The sequence below is a fragment of the Artemia sp. Qi Xiang Cuo genome, chromosome 6, assembly GCF_049724085.1.
Source record: "Artemia sp. Qi Xiang Cuo chromosome 6, ASM4972408v1, whole genome shotgun sequence".
In the NCBI taxonomy this organism is placed as follows: Eukaryota; Metazoa; Arthropoda; class Branchiopoda; order Anostraca; family Artemiidae; genus Artemia; species Artemia sp. Qi Xiang Cuo.
Genome location: NC_142799.1, coordinates 49,367,902 through 49,389,932, shown reverse-complemented (window position 1 = coordinate 49,389,932; position 22,031 = coordinate 49,367,902). Strand labels below are relative to the sequence as shown.

Below are 22,031 nucleotides of genomic sequence, written 5' to 3'. Positions count from 1 at the left end.
GTTTTTGTTACACTACATATGTGTAGATGTGTCTACATGTGTGTCAGATGTGTATCTGACAAAACCATTTTATTACAAGTTTTCGCACGTTTAAGCATTATTTGAAAAGGGAATGAAAAAAAAAGTCCAAGCACCATAGAATAAAACAAAATAATCTCGCACATGGCCAACCACTACGCATTATGAGGGGAACGCAGTTCATAGGCCTGATGTGCTTTTCAAGGATCCTCTTCAAAAATGTAACTTTTAGGAACTTTTTAAAACATAGTAACTTTTTAGGGACCTTTTCAAAAATAGTGACTTTTAGGGAAATACTGACCTCGGTGGCAGCCCTGAATATGGGATACCCTGTTTGCAATATCACTAACCTGGGCAGAAATGTCACTTTTAATGTCAATTCTCAGTTGGGAAAGTCTTTGGGTCTACTGACTAGTGGTGGCAAATTTCTTCTTAAGATCTTCCCGGAAAGATTTCAAGGAATTATCCATAACAGATGCTAAGTTATTTATCATAGCTTGTTCAATAAAGGGGGGAGGAGGGTTAATTTTGCAGACTGGACATGACCAGGAACAGGTAAGGGATTGCATTATCTTGCTTAATAATTTATATTCACCAGGGGACAGGTCTAGACATTCACCACAGATCCACTTCTCACAAATATCACACTCAACGGCAAAGGACCCCTCATCTAATTCAGTAGAACAAGCAGCACATCTGTCATGGCCTTTAAGTGGGCTTATGTGTTTTCTCTTAGCTTTACTGAACGTAATATATTCAACTAAATCAGCAAATGAAACTCAATGAAACTAATTAAAATATATAAAACACAACAAACTTTAGCCAATTGTCAACAAATTGGTTTATTATATACTCAATTTATTAGGTTATTTAATATAGGCTACTTGTTGATACTTGTTTATATACACAATGATGATTATGATGGCACTATGAATCATATGCAGAAGAAAATGAGCTGTTCACAATGCTCCCTATCCAGTTTAAACTAAGTTGAGGAACTCTAGTTAATAGATGGCAGGACAAAAAAGAGCTGTCCACAGCGCTCCCTATCTTAGATTTGATAGATTAACCAAAAGTTTAAAATTTATTTCTAAAAAAATTTCCAAGTGAGAAAAAAATCCCATTAATAGCTGATTCAGAAATGGTAGGCTAATTATAATTTTTATTTGTCATAATAGTAAAATTTTATTATGAAAACAAATTTGCAATTAAAATAAAATAAAAACCAGAAGCCACTCAGAAACAATGTCAGTTTTGCTTTGATGTCATTTTCAAGGGGATTCAGGTTTTTTTTAAACATTAGGTTAGGCTTTAGCTTAAATTACCTTAAAATTACCTTAAATCGCATTGTCCAGCGAAATAAGGAAGGATCCTATAGAGTCGCTGGTCAGTGAAGATGGGGAGTCACTAGTTCGGCGGCGTTCCACTCTTTTTCCATGGTTTGGTGGACCGATTCTTATCAATGGCGATCTTGAATGATTGACAGAGGGAGCGGTAATAGCTGCATTGGGAAGACCGTTCCAGGGGCCCACCACTCTATTGGAGAAGTAGTGGTTGCGGAGTCTGCTGTGAGCTCTCTTCTTGAGCTCACAGCAGACTCTTGTCTTGTCCCTCTTGTCCTGGATGATTCGTCAAGTTGTAAAGGACTCTGAAAGAGGAATCAGCATGCAGTAGCTTGTAAGCCATAATGACATTGCCCCTCCGCCGTCTGTAGACGAGTGTTGGGAGCTGTAGTTTGTTCAGGCGAGATAGATAGTCGAGTTCTTGCATCCGTTAACAGCTTTGGTTGCGCGCCTTTGAACAGACTCTATTTTCTATTGGTCACCCTTATTCAGCGGCGTGGCAACACACATCCCAAACTCCAGCAATGGTCGCACGAGACCCTTGTTACAGCTTCGTCATGACTTTGGATGATATGCTACGTACTGTACGCTTAATTATTCCGAGGGTCTGAGATGATTTGGCAACCGCTGTTTGTGTGTGTTTGTTGAATTTTAATTCTTCACCGACGACTATTCCCAAATCTCTTTCAGCTACCGAGGAACCAATCGATTGTCTAGATCCATCCCCCTCTCACTCATATGGTACTGCCACTTCTCATTCTTTTTCCCGAACCGCTTTGCACTTCTGGATGTTAAACTCAAGCTTCCATTGACGGGCCCAAAGGGAAAGTGCATCCAGGTCTTCCTGTATGATGGCTCAAGTTGCTGAAGACTCCGCGGGCCCAATGAGCTTTGAATCATCGGCATAGAGGCTCATCTTATTTCTTACAGCCCGTGAAGCATCATTAATGTAAATGTTGAAAAGTGTTGGGCCCAAGATCGTTCCTGGGGCACGCCACTATCAACTCCAGCAACTTCTGATAAAAACTCTTGCCCGTTATCCCCAAACACTCTAACTCTCTGCTTTCTTCCTGAGAGGAACTGCATCACCCATTCAACAACCTCCACATGTATCCCGGTAGCTAAAAGTTTAGCCTTCAAATGACGATGGCAAACTTTGTCAAAAGCCTTTGCAAAGTCTAATAAAATCATATCAGCTTGGATACCCTGGTCTAGCAGTTCGGTGACACATTCATATGCGTCAATAAGATTTGTCTCGACCGAGCGTCCAGATCTGAATCCATGTTGGCTATCGGTAAGTAGTTTGTTGTCAATCAGGTGTTTCATAACAGCGGTGTTCGCAATTCCTTCTAGGATTTTAAAGACTGTCGAGGTGATGCTAATAGGTCAGTAATTGGCAGCACAGTTCCTGCTTCCACCCTTGTCAACAGGTGTAATATTCGCATTTCTCCAATCTTGAGGGACTTGTTTCGTGTCAAGAGACTTCTGGAACAGTTTTGCTAGGGGGAGGGCAAGCTCCACATGAGCCTCTTTCAAAGTTCGAGGGTGTACCCCATCAAGGCCAACTGACTTATTTGGGTTCAATCTTTTGAGCTGTGATTCAACATCCAAAGTGCCGACAGTAATAATTTGCATCGGTTTCTGAATATCATATTCCGGCATTTGTGGCAAGGTGGCATTATCTGGGGGTGTAAAAACTGACTTGAACTGCTGGTTCAGAGCTTCAGCTATATCTCCAGGGTTGCTTATGGTATTCCCATTAACTGAGAGTTTAGTTACCGAATGTCTTCCGGGCTTTTAAGTGGAGGCATACTTCCAAAATTTCTTTGGATTTGTTTTCGATGCTGAAGCTAAAGACTCCTTATACTTGCTAGTAACTTCTCTTGTAAGGTAGCGGACTTTGTTTCGTATTTGTTTGAATTTGTCATGATTAGCATGCGTTGGCACGTCCTTGTACCTTCTCCAGAACTTCTTTTTCGTCCGGACTGCTAGCTTGATTTCTCGTGTGATGAAAGGGAGCGTTCTTGGTCTTCGTTTCCAAGTGGTTGTCGTGTGTTTTGCGATTGTCTCACTGAGGACCCTTTTCATCTCAAGCCAAGCTCCCTTTACATTATTCTTTTCGACAAAAGCCCATCTTGGTTAGACAAATCTTGCCTGACCTTGTTGTAATTTGTAAACACATGTTTTCTAAAATTGTTTGTCTCCGGGTACAACTTAAGTCGACAAGCTATGGATACATGGTAGCTTGCGCCAAAAGGTGGCTCTGAGTCTATACTTTGGATTGCCTCCTCATCTTTGACAAATAGGAGATCTAAGAGAGATGGGTTCTGGCCCTCTCTGTACCTAGTCGGAAAATTGATTGTCTGGTACAATGAATGATCTTGTAGGCATTCGAGGAGTGTGCCAATCTGGTCATCGTTATCTCCTGTAGCGGCATAACCACTAATCCATTGGATCTGAGGCAGGTTGAAGTCTCCAGCAATTACAATGTAATGGCAAGGACGACTCATCACCGAACTTATAGAATTCGCAATCGCGAGGTGAGAAGTTTTCTGACAGAGAGAGCTTGGGCTTCTATAAATACAACCTATAATTAAGGGGTGAACCTTTAGCTCCATTTTTATCCAGACCTGCTCCACCCACGGCTCATACTGAGAACCAGGATTAAGGTCTCCTACCTTCACTGATGATTTGACGTACAGGACAATTCCTCTTCCTTCTGGTTTCTACAGGTTTGAGATTATTCTGAATCCGGTGATCTGGATTTGCACATCAGTCGGTGGCACTGATGTATACTTTGGTTTAACTTCAGTGAAGGCAAACACACTCACTTCAGGTCTTGCCGAAGCTACAGCTTTTATTTCATCTATTTTTGTGGTGATGCAATCCACGTTACTGTAAAGCATTAATAGTCCTTCTTCATTTTCAATATGGGCATCACCAATATCACTAAATTCCGACTCGCAAGATTCGAAAGTGGAACTATCCAAAGGTTCTCCGCTATGAATACGTGATAATGCACTTGCAAACGATTCATCATTATCCATCTCAAATGTGGGGCTTGCGTTTGAATCACTCACACTAAAGTTTCTATGTACAGTACTATTTACATTGTTTTTACAGGCATCAACTCCTAGATCTCCATCACCTGCGACCCCAGCGCAGCTGGAGGCTGCTGGAAGTTTTTTGGGACAATCTTGTTGTCTTCAATCACAATATTTGATTCAACACCTGCCCGCCTTCTGTATAGTTCTTCATTAACTTTTGTCCTTTGTCACGGTCTGTTTTCGATGCATCATTTCTGAACTGAACTGCCCCTTTTTTTCTCAAACGATTTCTGGAGAATCGGCTTCTTAATCTTTAAGTTGGGGACAGCGAACATCCTTTGGGGTGGGCGTAGTGGATTTTGAGTTACGGAGACAGTAGGATTCACTAGGCGGTGGATGTTTGAAATAGGGACACCAGGTAAACCATATTCGTTAGCTTGGTGCTCCCGGACAAACTGGGCATCATCGCTTCGAGTAGCAACCCCAAAGGCCACTATATTCAATCTTCTCTTCTGTCTGTTATGGTCTTTAAAGATTAGTGCCTTCACCCTGTTTTGAAATTGTTTATTTAGGGCTTCCTTTAGAGCAGTTGTTTCAGCAGTTACAAGGTCTTTTAACACTTTTTGGTCTGTGGCAGCTCCCGAGTGCTGCTCCAGGGAGCGTACTCTATCTTCAAGGCCTGTGAACTTAGTGTAAATTTCAGCTTTCAGTTCATCTTTCAAGCTTGAAAAGGAGTCTTCAACCGCTTCTTTGATTTTCACATCCAGGTGCTTTATTGTGTCATCAAGACCACCTAGTGACCTTTTTATGCTACTGTCAACAATTTTCACTATTTCAGAGGCATTATCACTGCCTTTTGGGTTGCCTTTGCACATAGGGCATTTCCACTCACAGCCCATGCGACGAGTCATCTTCGTTAATAAAATATATTCTGGTTCCGAAAGATCAAGGCATTCTGCACACAGCCATCGCTCACAATCATCACAGTTAATAGCTTTAGAACTTTCGTTCAAATTATCTTCACAGACTGCACACTTGTCCGTACCCTTCACCGGGCTAACACGCATCCGTTTGCTCGCCATTTCTGGTTCGGGATAAATAGCGGAAGTTTATCAATTCTTTTGGACACATAACTCTCGGCAGATCCCACTAGAGCACTTGCCACAGGTACTATCGCCTCTTCTGCTAGCTTTTCCTCTCCTGGCGCTCAAATGAAAGAAGTGTATCTCGTCGATGCTCAGAACGCTAAATTTATTGCCTTGACAATTTTCGAGGTAGACAGAATGTGGGAAGTGCAATATTCAAATTATCTATTCCCAGCAGTTTAAGGATTAAAATCCCGCTGGTACCAACTCGGCCTCTAGTTTGTTTGCTATTGCTCCCTTCTGCACAAATTGTCACGAAAAATACGCCAAAACGGACGAGCAAACGTAATCAATGGTGTTTCTAATATTTAACGTTTGGCAACTGCGCTTTGTTGCTGGCTACAAATTCGGAAAAAGGAGAATGAAACTGGAATCAGCTTGGCTAAACATTTGGCTAAATAGCATTTACCCTCCCCCTGCCCAAGATCCTCCCTCCAAAAACTTAGGAATTTACCTTAAAATTACTGCTACTATCCCCTTGGAAATAAGAAAGATTACTGCAATAAGAGTTGCAATTTTCAAGTTGCTAAAATCAATGTTCTCCCTTAATATTAACCGTGATGGATCTCTGCTAGTATCTGTCCAAGATCAGAAATCAGCAGACACTTTAATTAACTTAAAATCACTTCTGAATACCCCAATTAATGCATCTAAAAGGAACCCAAAAGAATCACCAGCAAAAATGGTAGTTTATAATGTTCCCCCAGAAATATGCATTCAGGAGTTAAAAGAAGGGCTCTCAGATAGGGCTGGCAACACAGTCCCAGTTGAAGATGTTACCTAACTCGGCGAACCTAACTCCACTAGCCTAAAAACAAGTAGATTCTTCTTATTTACACTGAAGGAAAAAATTAATATCCAAGAAAAATTATTCCTATTTGGGCAAATCAAACCAAACAAGGAATACAAACCTAAGCCTATCCAGTGTCAGAAGTGTCTCAAACTGGGACACACAATAAATAAATGCAATAAAATTCTCCAGAGTGTAGTAACTGTAAAGCATTCCATCCTAAAGAGTTGACAACTTGCAACAACACTCAGCCTACATGCATCAATTACAAGGCCCACATGAATCTACAAATAAATCACTATGCCCTGCATATAAGAAAAGAGCTCTAACACTGCAAATAGCAACAGAGAAGGCCATCCCATACCCCTTTGCAGCAATGCAAGCAAATGCTGCCCAACAATACCAAATAAAGCCTGTAATGAAACCTACCAAAACCCCCAAGTCAAACGCCCCCAATGCATCAAGCACCCAATATAAAACACCATCTTCTAAGCCCCCTAGCTCACATCCCTATCAGAAGGAATCACCAAGTCAAAAAGCCTCCTTGTCCGGTGAGATGAGGTCATCCTGGCCCCCCCTCCCAAGAAGAAACAAACCAGAAACACTACCAGGAATTAATCTCTTAACCAACAAACAGGATGCACAACCAAAAATGCAATCCCCAAATATATGCTTATTCATTCTAAACTGTAATGCAGTTCAGGCCATGAACATACATCAACTACAGAAAACAAAAATCATTGCAGAATTGCCAAAAATCTACATCCCTGGTGATATGCTCACTCAAGCAAAAAAAGATCTTGCTTTACTTTTAACAAAGCTGAACATTGATACACAGTCATATGAAGAATAAATCAACAACACAACATATATCAATACTCCAATGGAATGTGAGATCACTCACAGAAAATAAGCTAAACAAACTAATATCTTTTATGAATAATAATTCCATTCATATTACCTGCCTCCTGGAAACTCATCTAACCCAAAATCAACAAATTAAGTCTCTGGGATATACTATCCTCAGAAAGGATAGATCTTCAGAGAGAAAAGGAGGTAGGGTAGCTTTATTAGTTAAAAATAATATAAAATTCTGTGGCATCAATTTTCCAGATTTTGCAAATTATGTTGGTGCAATTGGTATCAGTGTTTGGTTGAATAATATAAAAACCTACATAATAAGCTTTTATAACCCTAATGACCAAACTACAGATGCCATGGATTTCTTTAATAATATAAATAATTTTAATATGTTAAAAAATATTATCGTTTGTGGAGATTTCAATGCCCACAGCCTTTTGTGGGGGAATAAACCAGCAAATAAAGCTGGTAAATTCATTGAGCATGTGACTTCAAATAATAATGAATTAGCTGTTGTTACCCATCCAAACCTGAATACATATTTCAACCCCAAAAGTGGCAGACTCTCCACAATTGACCTACAAATTGTGGCATTAAATATTTTGAATAAAATTTACATACACAAAATTGATAGTCTATGTATTGACCACTTTGCTGTAGTTTGCTCCCTAAATGAACCTGCTGAAACTCTATCTCATACCGCCAAATGTATCAACACTAAAGCAAATTGGTCTATGTTCCAAAATAAGCTAAATGATGAAATTACAAGTTTCACCCAAAATTCATGCATTTCAAACACAACAGTTGACACACATGATGAAGCCTTGCCATCTTTACTAATAAATACAGCTAATCATGCTATCCCCAGGACAACACCTAAGAAAACATTTCCTAAACACATTCCTAAAGCATGGTGAACAAATGAGTGCCGAAATAAATGGAGAATAAAAAAGGCAGCTAGGACAGCATTCATAAAAAAAACATCACCTACTACATATTTTAAAAAATTACAAGCAGAATATAATCTAAAAAGGACTATAATAGATGTTAAATATAAATACTGGAATAATTTTGCAAATAATCTCTCCAGAGAAACACATGAGCCAATTATACATAAGGTCATAAGCCACATCTGTGCGAAGAAGACTTCCCCCAACCCACTCCTGTATGAGCTTATACATAATAATACCCATTATGACAATGCTAATGAAAAAGCTAAACTATTTGCAACTCTTTTTAATAATAAGCTAACATCAAATAATCGAAGCAAACTGTCCCCAATTCCTATGAACCCATGTTACCAACCACGTCCAGGATCCGAGTATATAACTAATCCATTTTCAATCCAGGAATTGAATAATGCAATACATCATATTAGGACCAAAATTAGCGGCAGTTATGACAATATACACCCTACATGGATAAAGAATCTCACCCCTTCATAAAAACAAGAACTGCTAAATTGTTATAATCACGCTTGGGCATCTTCTATGTTCCCCAATATATGGAAATTCTCGTCCCTCCTACCAATCCTAAAGAAAAATAAACCCAAAGAAAACCCTGAGTCTTATAGGCCTATAATGATTACTCCTGTGATAGGGAAAATAATGGAGAAAATAATTTATCAGAGACTCCTCTGGTTTGTTGAAAAAAATATTATGATCCTTCACACTGAAACTGGATTCAGGAAACACCACTCCTCAACAGATGCTTTCATTTTGATAACAAATGCAATCAATGAATCTTTCTAAAAAAATAATGTCCTAATTGCAGCTTTCCTAGATTTTGAAGGGGCATATGACAATGTGAACCACCAAATCCTTTTAAACAAACTTGCAAACCTTGGAGTACCCCCTAAGCTAGTATCTTTTATTAAATCCTTTATAGAAGTGCGAAGTTTCATCGTTTGTGTTGGTTCTGCCTCTTCACCCCAAAAGACAATAACCAAAGGCCTACCTCACGGAGCAGTCCTCAGTTGCCTCCTATGTGCCCTATATCTCTTAAACATGAACCTACCCCACACGAATCTAAAATATACTGATGATCTGGTGCTATGGTCATCTGGCTACACCTTTGAGATTGCACAGTAAAATCTGCTGAAGTTACTTTTCTAGTTTGAAAAATTCTTTCAACGTTCAGATTTACCCATTGCACCTACCAATTCAAAAATAATTCAATTCCACCGAAAGCGAAAACATGTTAATGCAAAACTAACTCTAAATAAAACAGCTATTCCAGAAGATAATCATATTAATTACCTAGGTCTCATGCTTGTCCAAAAACTTAATTTCCACCTCCACAATTCAAACACAATAAAAAAATGCTATAGAAAAACCAATATACTAAAAAGATTTCTTTCCACACCCTGGGGCTGTAAGGAGAAAACCTTACTCCAGTTTTATAAATCACATATAAGACCTCATATTGACTATGGGCTTATCGTCTATGGTGCATGTGCAAAGACCCAGATGCAAAAAATTGAAACAAAACAAAATGATATAATACGTCTCATATTTGGTCTTAGGAAACCCACAAGCACCAAGTTTCTGCTTATGGAGAGTGGATTAACAACAATAAGGGAGAGACGTAGCTTTTTTTTGACAAAACATCTTACAAAAATTGAATCAAATAGCTCACACACACTACATAATAGGTTAAGAAATCTAGCCATGTATAGAGGCATTGCAGATGAGTATGCCAATATTCAGAGAAGTTCCCCATACCAGAAAAGCCTATTGCACCCACTTTCCCCCGATCCCCCCCATGGAATTGGTCAAGTCCCATAATAAATACTGACTTCCCAAAGTGGAATAAAGATTTAACCCACATTGCTTTTGTCCAGAAAAAATTTGAAGAACTTAATACAATTACCTATAAAAATCACTTCCAAATATTTGTTGATGGGTCAAAAATAAATGAGAAGGTTGAAAATGGTGTTTTCCTTCCTCACCTGAAAATTGCAATGGGCGAGAGATTATTTAATAATTTATCTATAATGTCTGCTGAGTTAAATGCCATAATCATGGCATTAGATTACCTTAAGGAAAACCAACATTTGATTGCAAAGTCAAATAATATTATCGATATATTCTGACTCTCTATAGAGCCTTGAGTTGCTGGCCTCAGCTCCTCAATATAAGTTGGAGATTGACACTTATCAGTGTCTCAGTATTATAGATAATCTTGCTTCAAGTGGCATAAAAACTTATTTTCAGTATATTCCTAGCCACTCTGGCATAAGTGGTAATCATCAGGTTAATGAAATAGCAAAAAAAGCTATAAATATTGACCAGACAAGTGGGAGACCAATCCCAATTAGAGATACTTACCGATGGAGGCTATCAGATATTAATTTTAATAAGAATAATCACATCCCTTCCCCTTTTCCCAATAAGTACCTCTCTAAAATTTATCATAGAATTCGTTCTGGAAAAAATAGAATAAATTTTCTTGCATTTTCATATAAGTTTTCTATTTCAAGTGTTTCAACTCCCCTGTCCCGTCTTTGCAGGCATTGTAATATGAATAACGAAACAATTGACCATTGCCTATTTGAATGTAATATGCTGACGTCTGCACAACATACCTTGCTTTGTAAACTGTTAAAATGCTTCAAACACCACAAAATCTCACTATCAGCCAAGAGCCTAGCCAACTATACCTGCACACTGAGCACAGAAATTGATATCTATCATCTTATGTTTGAACTCCTTGAGTCGAAAGATCTACTGAAAGATATCTGAGAATATCTATTAAATAAGAGACAACCAAGCCAGTAGCTCTGTAGCCCACAGAGTGAAGCAAAAAGAAAAGGGCTAAATAGTATTGACTGAATAGCCTGCCTGCTGAAAAGAAGAAGAAGACAGCTGTTTATTAGCAGACAAAGGACAAGTCCCTTGGGAATAAAAAATTCTGACTTCAAAATTCAGGTAAGTAAAGTGACACACCAGGGAAATCCACTTAAAATGACGCTTAAGTTCAAATATAAGCAGATATGCTAAAATATGGGTAGAAATAAATATTCTTTCTCACAAATTTGGTGAACAATCCTTTATTCACTTTCACACCACCCAGTTGCTGCTGAGTTCCTTGCTGTTGTCGTAACTTAGGAAACCTATTTCCAAAAAAAATGGCACATTCCACATTCTTTAAAATTAGTTTAATAATAGACCTAATTACTAACAAGGAGATATGGAAGATACAGCTGAGTCTTGGAGCTAATTTACCCCTTTAGACCTAATTTGAACTATTTACAAATAAAATACACCATTCAATACAGGTTTGAACCCCTTGTTGTTGTTGTTGTTTGGGGTTTGATGCATTTAACCAATTGGTAAATATGCGTTTGTACCACTTGATTATTCTGTTCCTTCTGTAATCACTAACTTGATTGGGTGTCACTTCAGTCAATATTCATTGAGCCAGATCAGGCATCACTTATTGTGCTATTGGTTGGGGGTTATTCACCTGCAGCAAATGCCTGTATTGAAAAAAAGGAATCAGAGTAATTCGGCTGTGCTTTCTCATAGAACAATTAAAATACGTTTACAGCACAATTAAAATAAATAATGCAAATATACATCATTCCTGTCACATATGCTTCAAAAAATCCTTGGAACCAACTCCATCTACACTAGTTAGGCCTACACTGTCATAGTTGTATAGTTTTCTTTGTTTGTTTTTTTGTGGTGCTGTCATTTTCTTTTAGTATGAAGATGGGTTTTCAATAAATAATAATAACAATGCATCTTATATGGACTTGACCTGGATCTCTCAAATGAGGAAAACAGATTAAGCTAGTAGACACACAAGGACAACAAGTAGAGCCAATAGCAGTAACTAGGCTGCGTCAAAAGAAAAAGAAAGACATTTAGTTGACAGTAAGTGGGTTTTAGCAAACAGCTGAGCAAGATAGCCATTGCTACAAATTTCCACAGCCAAAAAGCTTAGTAAACAATACAAGCCAAAACCATTGGACTTGGTTTGGTCCCAACATCTAAAGTGCAGGATACCAGTTCACCCTTTACAATCAAGAATGCTTCTACTAGGTGTACATCAGAAGATTTTCATCTGAAGTACCTTTAAGGGGCATTTTTTGGTTTTTGTTTTTTTATTTAACCCTGGAAAAGGTTAAATAACTTAGGAAACCTAGTTCCAAAACAAAACGGTACATTCCACATTCTTTAAAATTAGTTTAATAATAGACCTAATTGCTAACAAGGAGATATGGAAAATATAGCTGAGGCTTTGAGCTAATTTACCCCTTTAGACCTAATTTGAACTATATACAAATAAAATACATCATTCAAAACATTGCAATTTCTGATTGGAATGTATGCTCAGCTTCAGGATGAAGCAGAAAATGATAAGTATCTGTCCCATTTGATTCGGGAAAATGGGAAATTGTATCAAAGACAAGGCCGTATCCAAAGGGGGGGGGAGTGTTTGGGATTGAACCCCCCCCCCCACAAACATTTTTATCCAACTCATAAAAACGTAACAAAAATGCATACAAACAAATTGTTTATGTATTTTTAAAGTTTTTTTGTAGCTTCTCAAAGTTTCTCAAAGCTTCTCAGAAGTTACATAGGGTATATGGTAAGCTTTCGAAAAATTACTACTTAAAGAGACATTGACTTCAAAAACTCATCATTTAAGTATATTTTAAAAGTAAGCAGGAATTATCAAAATCAGATTTTCAGAAAATATCTTAAACAAGACAAAAGTTATGGTATCCATAACTTCACATGGTGTTTACTGCAGAACAGCTTTTCATAGTGGTTGCCAAAGTTGGTATTCATTCAGCAAATGTACACTAAGTAAAGGCTACAGATCCTTTTTCCCCCCTTCTACAGACGTCATTAAACGTAGTTCACCTGTCAACCCTGTTGTTTGACTTATATAGAGTCTAATCAAGTGCTGATAAGTTGAGTTTTCTAAATGAGCAGCCATATAAGGTTGGGACAACTATTTGAACTGAACAATTGCAAAAGCCTTTTGTGAAAGTGGTTTTCTGCCAGATTTGGAGATAGTGAATGACTAGATGATGAAACTGGTGATGCATTGGATGTTGATCAGCCCATAAGACATGGACTTGGGCCACCTGTTGACCTTCCAAGTGGCTGACATTAAGCTATGCAGTTGGTCAAATGTTTTAACATTGCTTTGGTATTATTATAGTATTCAATGATCTCAGGCTTCTGGATTGGGTACGTGATACTGGTATCCTCATGGCAAGTTGGCAGAAGCAGAACCATTTTTGATGGCTTAGCAAAATAAGACACTAGAGTCAGCTCCTGATCAAAACAGTAAATTGATCTTCCTGTAATTCTCCCTTTGCTCACGAGCAGCTCTTCCAGAATATCCCTCTTATGTTTCATACAGTCCTAGCTGTCATCAGACAATACAATTATTTTAGTAGTTCAACTACAAATGGAAATAATGTAAACCTGGTGTCAAGCATGGCATTTCCATTTGTTCTCCAGATAGTGAAAAATATGTTAAATCAGAAAATAGCCTAATTCAGCATTTTCATATGTTCTAACTGACAAAATTTGCTACAAAGCTTGTAAACAACGTTAGAATGATTGAATTATGAAAGAGCATAGGCCTAAAAAAGCATCAAATGATGTATTCACTTTCACCTTAGCTAAATTATATTGAAAACTGCATATTTGCATAAACAAGAAGCAACTCCAAAAATCTAATTGATAGAAAGGTAAAATTCCAGAAGACTAGTTTTTCGCTCACTTGGAAATTGGGTAATATATGTAAATAAAAAATTCAGGAACAAGTGCAAAGCCCTTGGAAGGTTTTTTGAAGTATCTACCTTGGCCCTAGGCCTATCTTCTCTAAAAGGGACAAACTTGTCATGAATTTAGACAAACTTTGTGATATTAAAATGAAATTCAAGATATAGCAAAAACAAAAACAAGCAAAATAGGCTATTATGAAAATATGAAAAGTTTACTTAATTACAGCAAAACAAATCTAGGCTGCAAGACAAAATTAAATACAAATGTTGGTAAATTTGGGGCACTTTACATTAGGCCCTATTGGCCACCAAATGAGGTAGACATACCGCTTAATGCCTTTTAAATGCTCTTTCTGAATATAATAATAACTGAAAATTCAATTTTAAGCCCTTTATGGACCCTCTAAGATGATACATGCTCCTCTTCTTTTCTCAGGCCCCCCCCCTCATGCACAAATATACATCCCAAAATGTGTAGGCCTCGGCTATTTCCTATGTGGGTAAAATTCTACTTTAGCTACTAAATAATTTCTGAGACCACGCTGGCTAATAATGATAAAACAAAAAATCGCGAAGAAAGGAAGAAAACGAGGACAATTAACAGCCAATGAAAAAATTGAAAAATTATGCGAATATTTTGGTCAAGACCTCCGCTTGACCGTCCTCAGTGCAGAATATAACTGATAAAAATACAAAAACCAAAACCTTAAAATAAAAAAAAAACTAAAATTGGATGACGCTTTCCTAGTAATGGTGAAAGGGTAACTGGTGTTACCCTTTCACCATTACTAGGAAAGGGTCGTCCAATTTTAGTTTGGTGTTTTTATTTTAAGGTTTGGTTTTTATATTTTTATCAGTTTTATTCTGCACTGAGGACGGTCAAGCGGAGGTCTTGACCGAAATATTTGCATAATTTTTCAATTTTTTCACTGGCTGTTAATTGTCCTCGTTTTCTACCTTTCTTTGCGATTTTTTGTTTTATCTTTAGCTACTTTTGGCTATCATGGAAAGGGGTTAGGTTAGGAAAATGAAACTTTCAGGGATGGATCTACAGGCTAAATTATGTCATGGGAAGGTATTTTGAAGTACTTACCTCCTTCTCCCTCTTGAGAGTCCTGATCTTTAAAAATCTGTGTTATAAAAGTGAAACCTTGCAAAATAGATCTTCTGCATAAATGAAGTAGGCTACAATAAAATTATTTTCTGCTTCACAACTTTCCTCACTCCTAATTTATAAGGTTTGAAAAATATGCAAATCGATTTCCTAAATTTTGAAGAAAAACATTGATTAGGCTTAAAATTCTACTCAAATACCAGGAATTGCATTTTCAGAACTAAAGCCAGAGAAAAAGAAACTGACAACTGAAAATTAAGGTAAAATGTTGTTTTGTCAAAATTTAAATAGGTATAGGTAATCAAAATTTCTGTAAATTTTTTGTTATTCATATTATTGACTTACAAATAAAGTAAACATACCACTCAATCCCTTTTTTAGGCTCTTTCCAAATATAATAATCATTTTTGTCAGAAATGAATTTTACACCCACCTCTATATAATACCAGTTCAGGGTATATATTTGCACATTAGGGGGGTGGGGGAGTTTAGACTTACCTCTCATTTACATCAGAAATAGAATTTACCCCAACCCTCCTAATAGAATAGGATTTATTGGCTAAAATAGCACAAAAGCTAGCATAAGCACGTCAGAATTACCATAGCAAAACAAATGTTATGGGATAAACATAAAACAAAAAATTGAATCAATAATAAAACAGATGTTAGGGGATGAACATAAAACAAAAGTTATATCAATTATTAAAATGGGAAACAAAATAGGGGACAAAAAGTTTTTTGTACCTCATGGTCATCATTTGGATACAGGTCCAGTTGGGTATTAAGAGCTCTACGAGCATTGACTCTTGTATTAGGAAGGGTTGGGGGATTTTCTTTAAAGGGAGGGAGAAAACGTCGATGATAGTCAGAACTAAGGCACTTGTGACCAAAGTTCATGGTAAGGATGTGGCGTAGTGATTCCAATGTAATAAGTTCAAGTCTAGCCAAACCTTCATCGTATGTAGTATAGGCCGTCCGCAGAATAATTTTTATTGCTCGTTTTTGAACAAGTTCAATTTTAGAACATTGGTCTTTGGTCAACCCAGGGTGCCAGACAGGACAAGCATATTCCAGACAGGGTCTAATATAAGAACGATAAATTATTTTAAGGCTTTAGATTGATATGGAGGATCATTTGAGAAGGGAGAAAGATTTAAGGAGAAAACAACCTGACTTAAATAAGTGGGAAATGTGGAGTTCCATTTAAGGTTGTTGTCCAATCGCACACCAAGCAGTTTAACCATATTTAAATTTGGTATGTAAAGGTAATTATTTATAGGGGGTTCATTTAAAAAAAAAAAAATAACATGAAACTGCTTTTGGATATGCTTAAGTTGAGTTTAACATTGTCAAGATCATTCTTTAAATTGTTAATTAGTGAATCAAGTCTAACATTCAAAGTATTAGATGATTGACAAAGGTTCAGTAATGTCAAATCATCCACAAATTTAAAAGAGTTGTCAAAACTTGGTAAAAACATTATTAAAAACTATTAAAAATGCTAAAGGACCTAACTTAGTCCCTTGAGGTGCTCCACAGGAAATCGAGGAAGCACCTGATAAATCCCCATTAGGGAGGACTACACATTGCTCACGGCCAGACAAAAAGCTAGCTAACATACGTAAAAAGAAATCTCTTGCACCTAAAGCCCTTGCATTATCTATAACTGTGTGATGATCCAAATTGTCGAAGGCTTTGCTAATATCAGCCAAAACAGCCTCAACGTAGGAACTATTCAACTCAGGATGTTTGAAAATAGTATCAAGTATATAAATTAAGCAATGCATAGTACTATGATTCAGCCTAAATCCAAACTGATTTGGGTTGATTTTCATGAATATTGTCAAAAAGGAAATGGTAAATAAAACTTTCAAAAAGTTTAGAGAAAATGGGGGTTTTTGATATTGGTCTTAAGTCAGAGGGAAATTTTGGGGTCTTAGTTTTTGGTATAGGAGATATAATAGCTCGTTTAAAACACACTGGAAAAATACCATCTAAAAAAACATTGGTTAAAAATAGCAGTTAGAGGTACACTTAAGTACTGGGCACATTCCACAATCAATTTGGTAGGGATATCACCTGGGTATACTGACTTATTTATGACAAGAGTTTCCAGTTTAAGTTGAGTCTGATGAATTTCAATCACAGGAATGTTACTCACTCTTCTGTTGGTCGACATATGCTGGAGTAACGGGTGAATTTTATAAATTTAAGCAAAATGATCATTTATGACATCCACACCCACTGGGTCACCATTGCTGCCCAGTAAGAAAAATTTTGAAGAGACCTTTCCCATGAAATCTTGGACACTTTTGTGGAATTTCTTAGGGCCTGAATACAATAACTTATTGAGCATGTGCGCACCATGCTCCTTTCTTGCTTTACAGTTTTTGCTAACAACAATGTTTCTATGTTTTCGAGATTCTTGGAAAAATCCTTCCTTAAAGAGTTTATCTCGTTCATTTATTAGGCACATTTTTTTTTATTTATCCACGGTTTGCAGTTAGATTTGCGATAAGGAGGGGGCAAGTACTTCAAAATACCCCCTGGAACATAATTTGGTAAATATTTTGTGTTTCTAAGCTTTTGAGATTCTTGGAAAAATCCTTCCTTAAAGATTTTATCTCGTTCATTTATTAGGCACAATTTTTTTTTATTTATCCACGGTTTGCAGTTACATTTGCGAGACGGAGGGGGGGGGCAAGCACTTCAAAATACCTTCCTCTGACATAATTTGGTAAATATTTTGTTATTCATATTATTGGCTTACAAATAAAGTAAACATGCCACGCAATGCCTTTTTTTATGCTCTTTCCAAATATAATAATCATTATTGTCAGAAATGAATTTTAACCCCCTCCCCCCGCCTGCTATATATACCAATTCAGGGTATACATTTGCACATTAGGTGGGTAAAATTCTACTTTAGCTACTTTTAGCTAACCTATCTTGGAAAGGGGTTAGGCTAGGAAAATAAACTTTCAGGGATGGGTCTATAGGCTAAATTATGGGTAAATTTTTTTTTTAATCATATTATTGACTTATGAATAAAGTAAACATACCACTCAATGCTTTTTTTATGCTCTTTTCAAATATAATAATCATTTCTGTTGGAAATGAATTTCATCCCCACCCCTATCTATACCAATTTGGGTATATATTTGCACATTAGGGGGGAGGAGGAAAGTTAGGATATATTTGCACATTAGGGGGAGGGGGAAAGTTTAAACTCACCTCTCATTTACATCAGAAATAAAATTTACCCCCATCCCTGGTAAAATTCAACTTTAGCTACTTTTGGCTATCTTGGAAAGGGGTTAGGAAAATGAAAGGTAAAATTCTACTCTAGTTACTTTTGACTATCTTAGAAAGGGGTTGGGTTAGGAAAATGAAACTTTCAGTGATGGATCTACATGCTAAGGTATGTCCCGGGAACGTACTTAGAAGTACCTATCTCCACTCCTCCCCCCTCTATATAATGGTAAATTACTGCACATTACTAGTTGTTTTAGCTCACATTTCATCCTATATTACTATCATAATTATAAATCACTGCTTACCTTACAAAACTTCAGCTTTTAACCTTGTTCATTAAAATATATTTCAAAATTCTATTTTCATTTAACAGTCATTGCTTTAACTTATTTACTATCAAGCTGGCATTGCTTATGGAACCCGTTTGTGATGTCACAACTTTGCTTATCATAACCCCTTAAACAGTAGCATGCAGGCGCCATGGGGTAGAAGACGACTCTGTGTTGATAAGCAATTTAAACTTTATTAATTAGGGAAAGGATTTGGCAAGAGATAGAGCAGTAAAAAAATCCAAATTGTTTTTAGAGGACAAATTATGTTATGAGAATATGTTTTTATTTTTATAAGGCCCTGCACTCATGAAGCTTTTTAAATATTTCTGAAGCACTAATTGATAGAGCACTACCAACATCAGAATTGACTTTAGAAGACAAGTTATGTCATGGATGGGAAGATGTTTTTGAATTCCCCCTCCCCAAAAATCAAAAAATTCTAAAATTCTACTTAAAAAGCTTTTTAAATATTTCTAAAGCGCTAATAGATAGAGCGCTACACATATCAGAATCGACTTCAGAGGACAAATTATGTTATGGGAAGATGTTTTTGAAACCCCCCTTCCCCCCAAACTCAAAATTTTCCAAAATTCTGCTTTAGAAGCTTTTTTAAATATTTCTAAAGTGCTAAGACATAGAGCACTACAAACATCACAATCAACTTTAGAGGACAAATTATGTTATGGGAAGATGTTCTTGAAATCCCCCTTCCCCCCAAACTTAAAATTTTCCAAAACTCTACTTTAGAAGCTTTTTTAAATGCTTCTAAAGTCCTAAAACATAGAGCACTACAAACATCAGAATCGACTTTAGAGGACAATTTATGTCATGGGAAGAGGTTTTCATATCCCCCTTTGCCCCAAACTCAATATTTTCCAAAATTCAACTTTAGAAGCTTTGTAAATATTTCTAAAACACTTATTGATAGAGGGCTACAAACATCAGAATTGACTTTAGAAGACAAATTATGTCATGGGAAGATGTTTTTGAAATCCCCCTCCCCAAAACTCAAAAATTTCTAAAATTCTGCTTAAGAAGCTTTTTAAATATTTCTAAAGCTCTAATAGATAGAGCGCTACAAATATCAGAATCGACTTCAGAGGACAAATTATGTTATGGGAAGATGTTTTTGAAATCCCCCAAACTCAAAATTTTACTTTAGAAGCTTTTTTAAATATTTCTAAAGCGCTAAGACATAGAGTGCTACAAACATCAGAATCGATTTTAGAGGACAAGATATGTCATGGGAATATGTTTTTGAAATCCTTCTTCCCCCCAAACTCAAAGTTTTCTAAAATTCTACTCTAGTAGCTTTTTAAATATTTCTAATGCACTAATAGATAGCATGCTAAAAACATCAGAATCAACTTTAGAGGCCAAATTAATTCTACAATAATTCCCCCTTCCCCCAAAACTTAATTTTTTTTTAAATCCCCCTTCGCCCAAAACTCAATATTTTCCAAAATTACACTTTAGAAGCTTTTTTAAATATTTCTATAGCGCTAAGACACTTAGCGCTGCAAACGTCAGAATCAACTTTAGAGGACAAGTTATGTCATAGGAAGATGTTTTTGAAATCCCCCTTTACCCCAAACTATTTTGACAAAACAACATTTTACCTTAATTTTCAGTTATCAGTTTCTTTTTCTCTGGCTTTAGTTCTGAAAATAATTTGAGCAGAATTTGAGGGGAAAATCATATGAGGGAATTATTGTAGAATTAGTTTGGCCTCTAATTTCAATTCTGATGTTTGTAGCGAACTATCTATTAGTGCCTTAGAAATATTTAAAAGGCTTCTAGAGTAGAATTTTGAAAATTTTGAGTTTGCGGCAAAGGGGGATTTCAACAACATCTTCCCATGACATAACTTGTCATCTAAAATCAATTCTGATGTTTGTAGTGCTCTATGTCTTAGAGCTTTAGAAATATTTAAAAAAGCTTCTAAAGTAGAATTTTGGAAAATTTTGAGTTTGGGGGAAGGGGGATTTCAAGAACATCTTTCCATAACATCTTTACGAGCTTTGCTCTCTGTTGGGGGTATATGTTTTTTGTCATGTTGAATTAATCTAATAAATAGTACACATAACATACTTTGTCCTCTAAAATTGATTCTGATGTTTGTAGCGCTCTATGTCTTAGTGCTTTAGAAATATTTAAAAAAGCTTCAAAAGTAAAATTTTGGAAAATTTTGAGTTTGGGGGGAAGAGGGATTTTAAAAATATCTTTCCATAACATAATTTGTCCTCTGAAGTCGAGATTGTTTATTTAATTTGTGTTTGTTTTGGGTTTCATTTTTTTAATAGTAATTTCTGGTTGTTTTGAGTTTAAATTATTCTAGGAATTTATTTCTGGTGGAGATTTTATTCTGATTGTTTTTTTTTAAGTTTGGTTTGTTTTGGGTTTCATTTATTCTTCGTCAGTAATATTTTTTTGTTTTGAGTTCAATTTATTGTAGGAATTTATTTCTGCTGGTCTTAAAATTAATGTGGTTCTTAAATTTTCTTTGAAAATCTTCTGTTTTTGTATTTTTTTATAAATTATTTTTTTTTTGTTTTTTATTGTCAAAGTTACAAGTTTTTCAACGTCAAAGTTTCATCAAAGTATCAAAACATCAAAGTGTTGTTGTTTTTTTGTCACTATTAAGTTTCAAAGTTTAACATCCCCCTCAACATTCCCTGAAAGTAGTAACAAGTAGATTTAGTAGTAGTTGCAAACAGTTTCAGTCACAGTTGATAGTAGTCACATTTGCAGTTGTAACCAGTCTCATTTGCAGCTGCAATAGTAGCAGTTGTAGTAGTGGCTCTGAAAGTTTCAAGTTCATACTCTTACCTGTTCCTAAAGTAATGCAGATAGATAAGATACGATTTATCGCAAAAAGCCTCTGGCCCATAAAAACACATCATACAATATACAAAGGAAAACTCAGGACCAAAATACAATTTTAGATAGTAAAAATCAAAAAAAGGAAAAAAGAAAAAGAACAACAAAACGACAAAAAAGAAACACAGCAAGGTTCGACTTTTAACCAACAAACACCATATAATAAAATTCAAATCATAAAAATAGTATCAGGCTATCCCCTCAAACATGATTCCCTATATTTAGTCCCTAAACGAAGAAACTTACACAACTGTTTAATAGCACATGCGTTCCTCTCAACCATCCGCTCTATTAACCAGCATTCGCTCCCAAACACTCGTCCGAAACATTCATTCCACAACTCAGACAGCTCTTCACACTTGGATACAAAATGAAATAAGTTTTCATTCACCAATCCATACATTGGGCAAAAATAAGGGCCAGTCTAAACTTTCCCAGAAATTTCCTTCTCTCACCTAAATCCAAACTATCCCCTCTTACCAACAACAAATT

The 22,031-nt window shown here is 36.3% G+C and overlaps 1 protein-coding gene across 1 annotated transcript; it reads right to left on the bottom strand.

Annotated features, from left to right (window-relative positions):
* Positions 1-2,285: 2,285 nt before the first annotated feature.
* Positions 2,286-2,687, bottom strand: LOC148951323 (uncharacterized). The gene has a single exon (XM_089091064.1). The coding sequence runs from the start codon at positions 2,685-2,687 to the stop codon at positions 2,286-2,288; it is 402 nt and encodes a 133-aa protein (XP_088947190.1).
* Between the last annotated feature and the right edge of the window lie 19,344 nt (positions 2,688-22,031).